This window comes from Dermacentor silvarum, chromosome 6 (assembly GCF_013339745.2).
Source record: "Dermacentor silvarum isolate Dsil-2018 chromosome 6, BIME_Dsil_1.4, whole genome shotgun sequence".
NCBI lineage: Eukaryota > Metazoa > Arthropoda > Arachnida > Ixodida > Ixodidae > Dermacentor > Dermacentor silvarum.
Genome location: NC_051159.1, coordinates 15,284,972 through 15,301,235, shown reverse-complemented (window position 1 = coordinate 15,301,235; position 16,264 = coordinate 15,284,972). Strand labels below are relative to the sequence as shown.

General features: G+C 44.7%; 2 protein-coding genes across 3 annotated transcripts in view; one reads left to right on the top strand and one right to left on the bottom strand.

Moving 5' to 3' along the window:
- The window catches only part of LOC119455301 (ubiquitin carboxyl-terminal hydrolase 8-like), a 176,348-nt gene extending 165,376 nt beyond the window's left edge, over positions 1–10,972 (bottom strand). Inside the window, exons 1-2 of one of the 2 annotated variants that reach the window (XM_037716700.2) lie at positions 10,750–10,972; positions 3,912–4,041 (exon numbers count right to left, since the gene is read on the bottom strand). In XM_037716700.2, the coding sequence (XP_037572628.1) occupies positions 3,912–4,030 (119 nt within the window). In that variant the 5' untranslated portion in view covers positions 4,031–4,041; positions 10,750–10,972. Of the gene's footprint in view, positions 1–3,911; positions 4,042–10,659; positions 10,682–10,749 lie in introns of those variants that run through there. The other variant, XM_049668693.1, reaches the window with a different exon arrangement.
- A 166-nt stretch (positions 10,973–11,138) lies between these two features.
- LOC119455304 (uncharacterized) lies at positions 11,139–12,410 on the top strand. Its single transcript, XM_037716703.2, has 3 exons — positions 11,139–11,389; positions 11,450–11,531; positions 12,284–12,410. Exons 1-3 carry the CDS (start codon positions 11,189–11,191, stop codon positions 12,346–12,348), a joined length of 348 nt encoding a protein of 115 aa, XP_037572631.1. The 5' UTR covers positions 11,139–11,188; the 3' UTR covers positions 12,349–12,410.
- Positions 12,411–16,264: the final 3,854 nt, after the last annotated feature.

Sequence of the window (16,264 nt, the reverse complement as noted above, 5' to 3'; positions counted from 1 at the left end):
CATATAAAATAGAAGACACTTATAAAAGTGGCATAGGAACAGTCATTATATGGAACATACCGTCAATCACAATATTAATTGTAAAATAAGAATTTGAACTGCAGTTTTAAAGTTATCGGTGCCAGCTATGCTTGTAAGTGATGCGGGTAAGTTATTCCAACTTCGTTCGTTTGGCGAAGATATGAATATGGAAAGCTGATGGTGTTGCAGTGCGGAATGTTTACCTTTTGGCAGTGGCTAATGCGAGATGAAATGTACGGTGGCAGTTGAACACTGAGAGAATGTAAATATGAGTTGTGATAGTAGATTTTATGGGAAAGACATGGGCGAGATAGTTTTCTGCGGGCTGATAACAGTGGAAGGTGTAGGAGAGTTTTCCTGTTAGTAACACTCACAGTCCTTAGGCGGTAGTTTAGGATGAGTCGGGGTGAGGGATACTGTATGAGGGTGGACAGTCGACCTCATAGGGACTGTATGAGGGTGTCACGCCTGGGATCCCATACTGATGATGCGTGTTCAAGCTGTGGACGAACGTAAGTTGTATACAATAATGGTTTTAGCGATGATGGCGCTAGGGAAAGTTTCTGGCGAAAGTATCCCAGTGTACGAGTGGCCTTAAAGGTTATGTGGTCAACATGCGTTCTCCAGGATAGATTACTGGCAATGTGAACTCCGAAGTATCTGTATGATGTTACATATTCTAGTGGGATGTTATTAAATATAAGTGGGGCAGATCACGTTAGTACAGGAAATTCTGTCTTACACTTTTTAATGTTTACTTCCATGCACTCCTTATACCACCACTCATTAATGTTATTGAGATGCTCCTGAATTGCCAGAATATCTAAAGGTTATTTATCTTACGATAAAAGATGCAGTCATTCGCAAACAGACAAATGTTCGAGGAAACGTGAGTGGGCAAGTTATTATTTTAAGTTTGAAATACAGTTATACCTGGATACAGCGAAATTGACAAATTCCCGAAATATTTCATTATAAAGAGGATTTGGTTATATGCAGGTTCGGCACGCAAATTCGAAAAAGAAACACTTGCCTTATTTACTCGATTCTAACGCGCCCTCGATGGTAACGCGCACTTGTTTCCGTGACCAAAAGAGAGGGGAAAAAAATCCTTTGCAGTACCGCGCACCTCATGCTTTCATACAGAAATACAACTATCGCTCAATATTTACTCCCAATACACTAAAGTTGCGATGAACAAAGAAGCCCCAATTTCACCCGAAAGGCGAAGCATCGATTGTGACAGCAAATTAGCAGACAGCTATACGAAGTAAGGATAGTAGTTTTATCGGCCGTATAAACTTGTAAACATTCGCTGTTTAACTAAATTGGTACTGGTACTGCATGCGTGGATGCATGTCATTTCACACAACAGCGAGGCGTTGGAAACGAAGAGCGAGTGACACGATGGCGTCGTACAGCGTCACCTAGTGTCAGGTTAGTGAAGTGAAGCACAGAGATTTGCGCACTAACCAAAGAGTGGTGCTGCCAGCGTGCCGCTAGGAGTAGAAGGCTCCTGCCTTCTACGTGGGGAGTTGGGAGGGGAGGGGGACGTTCTACTCTGGCCGGCTTGTATCTTGAAAGAGATCTGCGTTGTAAACCGAGTACACCCTGCGCTGTGTTTTCACAGCTTAGTTCGCGTTGATGAGATTGCCAGCATGAAGGTCAATTCACTTGCTGCTGCTGCCGCGCTGCCTCACCCCAATGTTTCGAAAGTGAGTTTCCGCGGTCATCGAGTGAGAAGTGTTAATCATGTCTGCTTGTGCACGCGTGTCACCATGCTTGTTAATTTACTTAGTATGCGTATGTGTTCAAGTTTATACGGCCGATAAAACTAGTATCCTTATGGCCTATCATCCTCATCATCAGCCTATATTTATGTCCACTGCAGGATGAAGGCCTCTCCCTGCGATCTCCAATTACTCCTGTTTTGCACTAGCTGATTCCAACTTGCGCCTGCAAATTTCCTTACTTCCTATAGCTGTCCACTAATCTGCTATGGCAACCGATGCTTCGACTTTCAGACGAAACTTTAATTTATTTAACAAAATGCGCATCTATGCATTGAAGCACAAAAGTAACCGGAACGCCCACCTAATTCGTCCCACCCTTTAGGAAAAACATCTCAAAATTGGTGTCATCGTAGAAGTTATTTTCAAGTGGTCTTTCAAACTCGGCGGCTGCCATTCGTAAATTGCAATATGCCCTGTAATTATTTAGGAAGTTAATTAGCTGTTGTTTGTTCATTAGTTCAATATGCGTTTCAATTATTCGTGCAAGAATTTTCCGCCTCTGAACAATCCAGCTCAAGGACTAGAATTGTGATATCTGCTACAGAAGATTTTAAAAAATTTCATAAATCTTAAAAATGATCACCCCACATACTAGCCGCTGTCTGCTGATGGGCAGACGGCGATGCGCAGCCGACAACGAGCGGACGACGAGGCGAGCGGCGGCACGTACGGAGTGCCTACGGGTGATATTGAAGGTCGACCTTCAAAAAATTTTTTCTCACTTCAAACAAAATTTACTCGAATAAAAATTTCTAAATCACAAGCTAAGAGGTCAGTGCGCATATTGAGCTATCTGAAATATTTTTATCTGGAGGGCCTTAAGGCTTAAATGTGGCCTGAATCTCGCAAGAAATCCATTTTTTGCCAACTTTGGAGGTGTTTTTCTAAAAAAATATATGCTTTAGGAATCTGAAATTATTTTTAACATACACTATGGCAACATGCAAAAAGGAAGAAAAAATATTATATTTGAAAATTTGCCCAGTTTATGTAAACAAATTTCTGAAAACGTAACAATTCTTGCCTTTTTACTGAGCCAAATAAACGTGATAAATTCTAAAATGCATTCAGTTATCACATTATATGAAAAAAGGATGCCTCTAGAATGCTCTAAAATAAAATTTTTAATTACACCTAGTTTCAGACTTGAATAAAAAAAAATTTACCTCCAACCAACTATTGCTTCTTCTCGGAAACTTCAAAGAGCGCTCACGTGATCAAACATTTTTTTTCGACCAAAATACTTTGGTAAAACCTTATTCACACAACAGCCATCTGTCCCAATTTTTTTCAAGAAAATCAACGATGGTCGATTTTTGGGCTGGGACGTTTCGCGTGGAATGACCCTGTACGGAATAAACGTTTTTCTTGTTCGAAAAAACTTCAAATATGTGCTATACCATGGTGCTTTATTGTTAGCGTAGACGTTTCAAAGGGGGACGTGTGGGGATTAGCTCACAGATAGTATTTTTGAAAACGGACCTGTTAGTTTCTACAGAGAGTTCCAGATGAAGTGGTAGGAAAGTGTCAAGAAATATGCAGAGTTCTCTGTTGATGGCTTGACAGTTAGCTTTTTTTTTTATACTCTCAGATCTTTTTTTGCTTCTGCCATGTTTTTTGTTGTGTTATTGTTAGCGTAAAATCAGGGCTCTAAGATGTGAAGCACGTGGAATTCTCGAAAGGAGAGTACCAGGTGCGCAGTGTTAACCACTCAAGGATCTTCAGCTTGTCATGAGCAATTGTCAATTTTTTGGCTTATGACAAGTTTCCTTCACAATGTAGATGGAGGTACTCAATGCAGATGAAGGTATGCATTGCTTTTACTAAACCGGATTTTCCACACTGTCTACAGACATATTTTTGTGTTCTGACCATGTTATTAATGCACATCATGTAAAAAAAAGTGAGCTACAATAGTACTTATTTTTCTAAAAAGCAATGAGACCTTAAAAAGCAAATGCAAGAATTATTGATAACAATTATCATTGTGAACCAAAGTTACTTCTAAAACAGTGCACTGTATATCCCGGTGCAGCACTGATAAAAGCAACGCAATAAGCCAATGAGGCAGCTGCAGTGGCACTGAATGCAACTCACATTCGGAGGTTCTTTCCTCTGAAGTGCTTGTCCTTGAGGGTGATGGCATCGCTGTCCACCAGTTTCATCAGCTCCTCAAAGGAGTTGGCCACATGAAGGCTCTTTGTGGCTACCGGCATCGTCAGTTTACCTGGATGCAAACGGTGTACAACAGGTGTATGAGGAAACGACTTAAGTTATAATTACATGCCACAGAGTAGAGATGAAGACACATCCTCTATTTTTTTCTGCGACGTCAGCATAAAACGTTTGTCGTGCCAGATGCACTCACAATATGACTATGTCGATGCATCTAGAGTGTTATAGCCCCATGAAAAAGAAATGGGCCCATCCTATCCGAGTATTCAGCTTACAGTAATGTGTTTCTCAACTTGCATAGTTATCTCCAGGTAATCTAGAATGTACGATGATGCCCCCCATAAAAAATGGGAAAGTGTGACAGCCATGTCATTCGATTTGACCACTGTAAACCATGCCTGTTGATATTGCTGATGCCAAGTTGAACTTTTACTCAAAGAAAACAAGTTAGCCAGATAAACGGTTTTCTTCCAAGTTCATTGTTTGGCCGTCTGCCTGCCAGCCAGCACCTGTCACTAAGACACGAAAAGACATTGTAACTGCAAGACTGAATTCAGCTAGAATGTAAAGCACATCCATTTGTTAAAAATGTATTATACCTGGTGCAAATATTGAGAAATGTGTGTCGAAATACAATGCTGTCCAGATCAGCATTTTTGCACACTGTGAGAAATGCAGTTTGGGGTAAAGTTCAATGGAACAGCAGTATGCTGCTCTTCGCCACATATACTTTGAAAAAATACTTTTTCAGACTGGTGCTAGCTGCAACATTTGTAGCAAATGGTTGTGTCTTCTGTTTTAACTTGCTTCAATTCTGCAGTTACATTGCAATTACACTTATTAACCAATCATATAGTTTCCGCACTGTATGATTGGTTAATGATGCAAACTTCGAGTTATGTGCGCAAATGTACGTGCGCATAAGACCATCTTCTCCTATAAGTTTGACCCTTGTCTGCTTTCAATAAGCTAGTTGCGAGTGACGCTCTTTCCTGTCCTGATCCTTTTTTCTGTCTTTGGTTGCGTCACAACTCTACGCAACATGATGAACCAACTATGATGAGCCCAGCAGCAACAAGTCCTGATAAGTTACAACAAGCTCCTAAATGTTGTGAATTAAAATGTAACTAATGTTTCATTATTACATCAATTACTGATTATCACACATATGCTGACTCTGCCAATGACATGTTGCCAAAACAAAACTGTCCTCTCCGGTATGCTGTATTTGATAATCACTTGTAGTACATAATTTGGAAAAAAATTTCAATTGGCAGCATTATCATCTGGCACCAATATTTCTGGCACGAACATCACCCAGCAGAACATTAAAAGGCACAGGTTTTGATAGACTGGTACATAACACTTCGAAAATATTAAACATGTCTGCCTTACCACAAGTATTGCCCTCATAAGGCAGAAAGGAAACAAAATCAAATAACACCCGTGTACTTAGATTTAGGTGCACTTTAAAGAACGCCAGGTGGTCCAAATTTCCGGAGTCCCCCCCTACGGCATGCCTCATAATCAGATTGTGGTTTTGGCACGTAAAACCCCATAATTTATTTTTTTTAAAAGACAATTGGTAACACCATTCTAGATTTCCAGTACCAGATGCCCATGACATCACATATGTTGAGACTACATGCTCAGGTCTAGTCAACCTTTTACAGCACGAGCCGCTGTGGGCCCGTTCCCCTAGTCTGACGGTGACTGTCGCACGAATCCCTAAGTACTTAGCAGATCTTTATAAAGAAATCTAGGAAAAAGTTGCAGTACACCGCAACAATTCAAACTCCAGACCTACAGACTGCCACTTGAAGATTCTACCTCTCAGCCATTTCAATGACGCCACAGCAATAAAGAAATATTGCTCCTGGCCTCTTGAGCACTCGCTAATATAACTGGTTGGCAGCACGCATTCCAATTTATTCATAAACCAGTGCTGGGGTAAGAGATTTAAACAAAGCCAGCGAAAGTTAGGATAGAAAAGAGGAAAGAAAAAGTTATGTGGATCTCGTGCAATGTGGGAACGTATGTTACGCAAAGCATTTTGAAGGTAACTAACTAGCTGTCCAGTATCATTCGGGGTTCTGCAAGGCATTACCAGCTGGGGCAATATGTGAGCAAGGCGAACCATTGCGTGTGTAATGCAAGTGTATGTGTGAACACAAAAGCAAAGCGACGGAGCCAGTACCATGCCAACAGCATGAAAAATGTTTTTCTTTCTTCGCACTCCAACAGAGAAATACCACCTGTTCTAATATGACCAGAGCCAATACTGAAAGCGGTACAATGCCAACAAAGCTGCTGTACATTTTTTGCTGTTATACCAGGAAAATACCGGGGAACTTGAGCTGATCCCGAAGGTGGTGCAGTCTAACAGTGCCTCAAAGTGCTAGCTAATACGAGAAAAGAATGGGAGAAACTGAGAGGCTCCTGTTTTTATAAGCAACTTGATGATATACGATTGACGTAAGCAAAAGAAAGTGGCAAGTCTGTGGCAGAATGGACACTGGCATCTGCTCTCACTTGTGCTATGCAATGTGAAGCATGAGCCATTCGTCTCAAAACACTAGTTGGCACTGGAATGAGACGTGTGCAATCGTGCCATAATGTTCAGAGAACCGGGCTGTGGTGGTTAAGGTTCGATGACGCCATCGGAGAGTTGAATTTTCTTTTTACTGAAGAGGCCCAAAATGACGAGAGGCAGGAACCTACCTACCGCCCCATACCTGGTATGAGCCAAATGTTAATGACGATCATCCTCAGCCTATGTTTATGTCCACTGCAGGACCAAGGCCTATCTCAGTGATCTCCAATTATCCCTGTACCAAGCCAAAGAATGCTTGGCATTAAAAGCAGTGCCTCTCCCCTTCTCTGCCACCAGAGAGTGTCACCTCCCCAAATGAAGATGACTTGGACTAGAGTTGTCACTCAAGAAGGCTTTTTTTTTTTTTTTTAGTATAGACTGCATATACTCATCTGCAAATGTTATTTCAGAAGAGTTTAGGAGTGGCCTTGTTCATTTATAAAATCTTATATGTTAACTCCAACTGATAATGCACAAAAAATGCGCACTTGTAGCTGAAGCACTGCCACTGCTTCTACGGCTTCACCTGGTGTTGTCAACTTGTTGTCACTAGGCTTTAACCCAGTGGAATGTTGTCCTCAAATAAGACCTTGAATTTAATGTGCCTTTGCGCTCACAAGAGAACAACCTGTACTGCTGAACATGTTATATGTTACGTTGAGCTGCGCTTTGAGGACAAAGCATGCAGCCTTGCCACTAATGCACCATCAAGGCTTTTCGGAGTGATAACCCAAGCACTGTAAGAAAGACAAGCCCTAAAGAGACTGCAGCAGAATGAGGGTTTCATTTTCCTTCCAACTGACAATGTGAACGGCACAGTGGTACTAAGTACGGATTGGGATGATCATAAGTACCAAAAGTTTTACATTTTGCAGGATACATCAACTTGCACCAACTGAAACCAACATCCTACCAAAAATGCGCAAGGTGAACTGCAACAACCACTGATAGAGGTAAATTCAAGTTTTAGACCACCTGAGAAAAAATAACATTCACTCTCACCACCCCTGTCACAATGGCTCAGCTAGCTCCAGCATTGTACAGTTTGCCTAAGGTTCCCAAACCAGGTCTGCCCCTCTTGCTCACTGTAGACTTCACATGGTCACCCAACTCGTCCAACTATTTGTATCTCATTCAATGTCCACTTGTGGGAAATAGGTCTTCAAATGTCAAGGACTCTATGCACTATGTGAAAGCACTGCAAAACGTATCCATCGACAATGAGCACCTGATGATTTTGTCCAGCGTGAAATAGGATAGGATAGGAATAAACTTTATCTGTCCAACGGTTATGGCTGATGGCGCCCGGGGCTAGGCTGCCATCAACGTTTACATTGGAGCACACCAAATTTGCTGTTAATTGGTGCCAGGCCACCTTCAGCAAAACCAATTCTTTGCCCTGAAGAACATAATTTAGAGTAGATGACCTTTGTTGCCTCCTTTAGCTTCTGCCAGAGCAACACATTGTGTTCCATCAAGAAATACGCAGGCAAGTGTTCAGCACTACATGCAACGGGAGTTTTGATCTTCGTAACCTGCACTAAAATGGCATTGGAAGCTGCTGAGTGTACAGACCTGGCTACCTTCCAAAATCTGCTGCAGGTGTCTGCACTGTAAATGAATGCCTTACGTGGAACCTTGGGTCTCCTGTGATTCCTCTCCTGAAACATCTGAACTATATATACAACCAAGAATTCGTTTTACAGCAGAATAAGAGAACAATCAATGTATTCCTTTCCTGGATGTTCTCATTGAACACAGTAACAAGGGTCTTCCCGAGACAATTTACAGGAAGCCTGCCCATGCGGGACGATACCTCAGCTTTTGCTACCCAGACCTAATAGATCACAAATAGTCTCTTGCTATCACTCTCTTCAGACATGCCATTCGCATGCGCTCAGAGGCAACCGAAAGAAACCGAAAAAGTGTGGACACAAGAACACCAAGCCATCCAACGATAAAGCCACTAACAGAATGAAACCTGTGCCCATCCACTAAGCTTGTGGATTAGGCAAAACTGCAGCAAGAATCTTCTGGGACTACAGCACTCAAATGGCGCATGTGCCTATCTCAAGGAGCACAAGTCATTTTAGCCAAGGCCACAGCTGGATATGCCATGACAGACAACATCCTCACCTTATGAGAGTGTCAACGGCAATGCCTCAATTACCCACAATCATTTCACAGAACGAAACGCTATGCGTACGTCATTGAGGTTGCTCCAAGCATGCATTTCATGTAGGAATGCAATGGACTAAGGCTATTGCAGGACAAGTAATGGCCGAAGGTGCCGACACCACTCGAGGACTGGTTCTGGACATGGGTTAACGTTAAATAGACACGTTTACTATGAAGCTTTCAATGTGAAACTGCTATAGTGAGCTATACTTTACCAAATCTCCTTTCCCTTTACCCACTTTTTCAAGCAGGCGTCAAGTCATCGTTTAGATAAGTTATTCTCTCCCTCTGAACAAGAGGGAGAGAAGCAAAAGACCTGCAAGAAGAACTGACTTGCCTGGGAGTTGATTACAAGGTACCATGCTGAGACTGTGATAGTCTTATTTGAAAATCAGATGTTCTAAACAATGGACGAAGAATCATCAGACATGACCAAAGGGCACACAGCTTTTAACGCCTTGGCTGAATACAATACAAACACAGGTCACAACACAAGCAGTCTGTAACTATCACTGCCAAAAGCAAAATAACCATCAACAAACATTTTGCACAAATCCTTGCATATTCAATCTACTGTCCGCATGCTCAAGAAAACATGTGGCAGCGTTCTGGACATATATGCACCATCTTTGCACCGTCTGTGCTGTGCATAATTTCTGGCACCTATCCTTCGGTTTTGTTGTGAATCGCAAGGCTATGGGTCCATCTTTTATTGCGAATAATGTCAATTATTTACCCTTTTATGTTTCGAAGTGTTTGCCCCTTACCACGTGATGTTTCATTGCACTCTTCGTTATGGTGATCGAGCTATGGTGAACAATTTAAGTACACTCAGTACTCGACCCTTAAAGAAAATGATAGCAACCCATAATAACACATGGTTTGACATCCTGCATATGTAGCAGTTGGTTTTGTCATTGCATGAAAACATTTTCGAGAATATAACAAGTTGAAAGCTTGTGAAGCATACACCTGCTGATTAGCTGACACAATTCGTCACCAATGGTTGAATAAAAGGCCGTCACTTTTATAAACAACTTATGCAAAAGTGCTCAAGATTGCATAAGTTTTAGTAACACATGTCGCTAGAACTCACAAAAGTAAAATGTTCGCGTAGCTGTCACAAAACACTGTGCATGTGAACACTAGTAAACACCACTATTGCTCATCTCACACAGTAGCTCGAGAACGCACAAAAATGATTGAGATGTCAAAGTGCTTGTCAAGCACGAAACTAGAAGTAGAGCACCTTGAATGGGCATCGAGAAGCTTGCGAAGAATGAACAAAACTGTTCAAGAGTGAAGAGGAAAGGGTGGCAATGTGGGACATGCTAGCACAGTGAACAAAGCACGACCCAAGGCAGCAGAACAATGAAGCCAGCACACGAACAGTTTTATTTCAAGCACACACATAGGGTCATGGCGCGAGATAAACAACTGTAGGCCCTGCAGAAGTGGTAGCCAATGACATTCCCATTTGAAACCAGCCAGAAAGCGGTTCTGCGCAAGGCAATGAAGGCCATACTTATCATGCGCTCGACGCGAGAAAGATCTCATTAATTTGTAAACGCGGCGCAAACCGTCCGCGAATGCGCTGAAAAACAAACAAGAATGTGACACATTGATACTGTCGTCGCGCGAGGTCGTCTTCCGGCCAATCATGCGCGAAAATAAGTAACAGCGTTAACATGCTGAAACATAGTAATAAGCCGCCGCACTTTCATCTATTTTAGCATCGCTTAGCTGTAGCTACAGTGTACTAGAATTCTAGTACACTGTAGCTGTAGCGTACGCCGTCAAACTGACATCCCCAAATCGTGATCACGACACATCCGCCTAGCACGAACCAAAAAAAGAAAAAGCAATAAAAAAAAAAAAACATTCTGTCAAGGAACGAACCTGAGACACGATTACGCCGGGAAACTGCAGTTTGCGAAGTGCTTCGCTCGACGACTTCGACAGACACAGTCGCGAGACGAGGCCACTTACCTTTACAACAGTGCCAAGATCGCACGAAGGCCACTTGTATTTCACATTCACCACACGTAATCCGACTTTTCAAGTTCCAAGTGTTCAACAGTGAACTTGTAATTTGACGGCATTTCTAATCACACAACTGAAACCGAGGTGCACGCAAACGCAAGCGAAAACAACTTGAAATCGAAATTGGCCAAACCCATCTTGTTTCTTACTACGGCATGGCTAACATCACGCTTTATGATCATGTGACGTTGAAATATCACTTGTGTAGTATTTCATCACCATTGAAATATAAATAATTTCAAAATACATAAAAAATATGGAAGAGCTTATGCTATCTTACAGCTGCGCTTATTTCAAAGTATTTGTTGGTGCGTTGGTGGCGCTACAGCAACCAAGAGAAGCAAACGTGACCATTGCCCATTGCCGAGACAGAAACCGAACAAGCATGGCGGAAATTAAGTTTGTTCAATATTTATTGGATGAAGAGAAACTTATTCTGAAAACGATGGAGTTATTTCAGAAAGAAGTCAACAAGCTCAAGGTCGAAGAGATGTGCCTGCTGAGCGCACTTCGTGATAAGCAGTTAGCAGAGCGATCCGCTGGGCGACCTCTGCAAGACGAAAAACCGGCGGCGGCTGATTTGACGGTAGTAATGTCAGCTGCCTGGGGCGTGTATTGGATTGAAAACTTTTCTTCTACTTTCTAGGATTGCAAGACTCAAGCGCAAGACAACGAGGAGCCCACAAATTCCGAGTTCATTGACCTGCGAGTCGACAACGTCCTAAGCGGTGAGTAAAAATTGGAGGACGCTTCGCCTTTAGAGTGGAACGCGATAGCATTAAAGGATCCCCGACTGCATCTCACACTTGCTGACAACTGCAGCTTAAGCAACCGTAATGGTTACCGGAAAACACTGGCGGCGAACGCATCTCTCTTTCACGACAACTGCAGCTTAAGCAACCGTAATGGTTACCGGGAAACACTGGCGGCGAACGCTATGCACGAAGGCGAGCTTTCTGATAGAAACGCGGCCTCTTGCGTGGGGCGGTCCCGGAGATATTGCACAGCTGCGCCAAAAAATTTCCATAATTTTCAGGTTAACGTTTTTGTTTCGTACTTTTAATATTTCAGTCTGAGAAGATTTAACATAGAAGTATGCGCTGTGGGTGTTTTGTTTCATAGGGTCATGGCGCGCAGATAAACAACTGTAGGCCCTGCAGAAGTGGTAGCCAATGACATTCCCATTTGAAACGATTGTCATTCTCAAAATTCCGAGGAATAGCTGTGCCAAGAATGCAAGACAAGGTGTGATCAACATTAATGATAGAATGGTGTGGCAATATAAGCCGTATATACCGCATGTCATATAAGAAGGCGTGGCATATACATGTACCTAAATATATTCGGAGGGCCTGCGTGGGATGATTTTCTCCGCCGACATCGCACGCCGACGCCAGATTTTCTGTGACACGGGGCGCTTTCGCGTTAAAACCGCGTTGGTGTTGCACCGTGTCTCTAACGTGTTTCCCTTCTGACGCAGCACCAATGGATATTTCAAGCCCGCCTCGAGAAGACATCATTGAAGAGGAAGACGATGAGATGTAGAGTGCGGATTGCCGCCGACTTCGTGTAAAATGAGTGATATTTATAAAAATAAACTTCACGCACTGAACGTCAATGGATTCAACTCAAGTAAGTGGTAATGCATCGCGTTACCGCAAGACGTCCGCGGGTCTATACTCCGTTTTAACTCCCTGCGGGGCCATATAAAGTAACTCTGCTCGGTTTCACAGCAAGCGGATTTCTGCTGTAGCCGTCGCCGTGAGGTTCCGTATGACGTCAACGGCGATGAAATCGTCGCCGCGCTGCGGACGTTGTATGTGCGAGTGAAAGGGTTCGAGGGACGCGCGATTTCACTGGGAGCGAACGGACGTCGGAGAGCAAACGCGCGTTCTGCGCCGTGCTCCCTGAAGGGCTGTAGAATTGAGCGTCTCTTTCCTCCTTTCCGTATATAGAGAGCAAACGCGACTTTTTACGTCGCGCGAAAGACGGTGGGGGGACGTGAGGGAGGGAAGGCGACGTTTAGCTGCGGCACCAAATGCGTATTTATATAAAAACGCCGCGCGCGTTCGGTGCAAACGCGGGCAAAACGCTGACGGCGTCGACAACAATTCTGCGCGTTGCTGGTGCTGCTGTATGTCCCAAGTTTATACAGCTGATAATACTATCCTTACTCCGTATAGCTCTCTACTAATTTGCTATCGCAATTGATGCTTCGCTTTTCGGGTCAAACTGCGACATTTCTTGCAGTGGCTGCGTTCGCACTTGTTTGTTGACCAATTTTTCTAATGTTCTTTATATACGCTCAGTTCTGAACGAAAAGATGAATTTACCCTTAGGAACAAACAAACCATGTACTCATCCGGCTGATAACACGTTGTTTCAGATCAACTCGCTTTTCGATGGGGGCGAAATGCAAGAAGGCCCGTGGGCTTGCGTTGTAGTGCACGTTAAAGAACCCCAGGTGGTCAGAATTAATCCGGTGCCCTCTACTACGGTGTGCGTCATAATCAGAACTGGTTTTGGCACGTAACACCCCAGTAAGAAGCTTTTTATTTATTTGCAGCCCCTCGCTGCAGTCTCACGTGCAAGCTCGCGCGAGTAAACGCCGCTGGCGCGCAGCGAAGCATAGACGGACCGCGCGGAGTGATACATTTTAATGACCGTGCTTCCACAGCGTTGCACCTGATGCAAGGTCGATCCACATAGGTCGCGAAGCTTCGGGCGAAAAGCGGTTCAGAACCAATTGTCACCGATATCAGCAAGGGTGGTTATGGGAGCAGCGATTGAAGCGCGACTATGTTTGGGGGGAATAAACACTGGGAAAGAAAAAACGCGTGTTTAAATTAAAGCGAGACGCAGTTAGATTCATTCAACGAAAATAAAATTCATAATTCATTTTATATATGCATGGTGAGAAAAGATACAACTGTATTTTACTAGGTCATTATCAATAAATCCCTTTTTTCAGGGCCCACCGTGAGAGCGCCCATCGATAGCGGCAGGCGTTGACGCCGCTATCACTTGCAATGTCATGCAACTCTTGGAGTGCGTGGAAAGGCGTGCTCGTAAAGTTCACCTGTTACAATACGCCCCCCTCACGTGTGTTGTGTTGCATGTCGACGTTTGTCTGAATTAGGTGACGCGGGTAGTTTTATTGTTTCTTAACCTGTACAGTCAAAAGTAGTGAGTTGCGACCGTCAGATACTTGTTTACTTTATTTGTTTTCGTGCAACAGCGCTGGCCGACGGGCTTGGCGTCCGACGTAAGGACGAGCACTCTACGCAATCTACGCCCAAAGTGTTCGTCGGCCTCCAAAGAAAGTATGTTCTGTGCAGCGATACGATTTCGACACCCGTACGGCTGATCTTTTCCGGCATCGCTTTTCGCGCTGAAAACTCGGAACGCCCATGAAGTCGAATGGCAGGGCATTTGAATATACAGCTCTAATGGCAGGCCTCCGAAAACAAATTTCGCGCCTATGAGAACAAAATGACGTCACTTCTGTTTTTGACGGATATGACGTCAAATTATTTTTTCTTCCACCGGAAGTGTTCCCTCCTTACACAGATGGCGCTAAGCCCCATGAACCGCCGGTAAGCAACCATGTTTTGAACGTATGGGCTTCTGGAAGCTTCGCTACCAGGTATACCTACCTTGCCTGATGTATGGAACCACCGTACTTAATCTAGTAACGTTGGTATGCAACGAAGTATAGTGGAGAAATGGGTCAGTGCCTGAGGCTGTGGAAGTGAATGACTGCTTAAAAGAAATGGGGGCAGCTTCACAGTAGTGGCGCGAAGTCTGAGCAAACAACGAAGCTGGCGGCTCTTCCCTAGCTTTAACTTGGTTTTCTCTCGAGCGTCGTCGTCTTCTTCCACAGCTGGCACGTTGGCGCAACCACCGTTACTAGATTACCGCAAAGTAATCTTTCAAGAACGCGCTCGGGACAGTGCTCCCGCGTTCGTCGTCGTCGTCTTCCACATTGGCTCCGTTGCCGCTTATCGTTCCAACGTAGAATTTCACTTCATAGTGGAGCGCGTAGAGCTGCTGCCGACGCCGACCTGTTACCCCGCGTTCGCGCTGAAGGCGCCCGGTGTCCCGTCACTGCAGCCGATACCTCTGGCGGCGACTCAGCAGGTAAACTCTCCAGGCAAAGTGTCTTAGCGCGCCTCGGCGACGCGGAGCTATATGGGGCGCGAAATACCAGTGGCGCACCGACGGGGTGGGGGGGGGGATTCGGTGGTTGTAACCCCCCCCCCCCCCCTGAGGCCGACTTAAACCCCCCTTTTGTTTAACCCCTTTTCTTTCCTTACTCATTTGAGTACTGTAGATAAGATGTAAGACGCGCAATCCCCTGCACACTCGCAAAAAGCGAATTTTCTTGACAATTTCCCGTGAAGAAATCGAAATTAGTGCTGTTTAGATGGTATTGGCAAACTGTCAACCCCCCCCCCCCCCCCCCCCCTGGCAGAAATCCTGGGTGCGCTACTGCGAAATACATTTCGTGAAAAGAGGACAGAAGAAAGGCGACAGTGAAGCGCCATTACTACCTACTGTTTAATGACAGTGTCACAACATACAGAAACAAAAGTCAACTTCCGCGCGTGCGCAGAGAGCCAAGGTACGACATAGACCTACATGGTCATGATAACATATTTAATAAAAAAATGTCAGTTTCGCCCTAAGGGCGAAGCAATGAATGCGATAGCAACACAGCAATGTCATACGAAGTAAGGTGAGCGGCTTTGGTATAGCAATATGAATTGTAGTAAACATGAGCTGATTAAGTAAGCAGGTGTGCTGCGGCGTAAGTAGACCGACATGAAGAGAGACTCGATGACCACGAGAAGGCGCGTGTGAAACGGTGGTGTTGATGAGAAGCGCTTCCCGTGGGCAGCGCGCGTTCGAAGGGACACACCTGTAGCGCTGCACTGCCGATCCGGGCAACATTACATGTGTAGCGTGCGTTGGAAAATGTGGCCCGACTATTACTAACTGAATGAACAAGCGTGGTGTGAGTGCGCACAAACAAACATGAATAGATCACACTGAATGACTGCAGACAACGACTGTCAAAACGCTGGCAGCAAGCCCATACGCTGCAGCGGGCGAAGGTACGTGCGGTCTATCGCTTCAACAGAAACTGAGCGGCGAACGCACAGTGCATAAAGGTCAGAGCCGTGTGGAGATGAGACGGTGCGGCGAGCGACGAACGCGGTTGTTGGCAGAGTAGAAGTGCGCCCCCCCCCCCCCCCGCTCCCTCCGGCGCTGGCTTCCCGCTTCCTTGCTTGCGCGTGGGAGAGATAAGAGACGGTGCGGTCGAGCGACGAGCGCGGTTGTTGGCAGAGTAGAAGTGCCCCCCGCTCCCTCCGGCGCTGGCTTCCCGCTTCCTTGCTTGCGCGTGGGAGATTGAGTGCGTTCGCTCTCCGTGATAGCGCGCGTCCCCGCACGCTTCCGC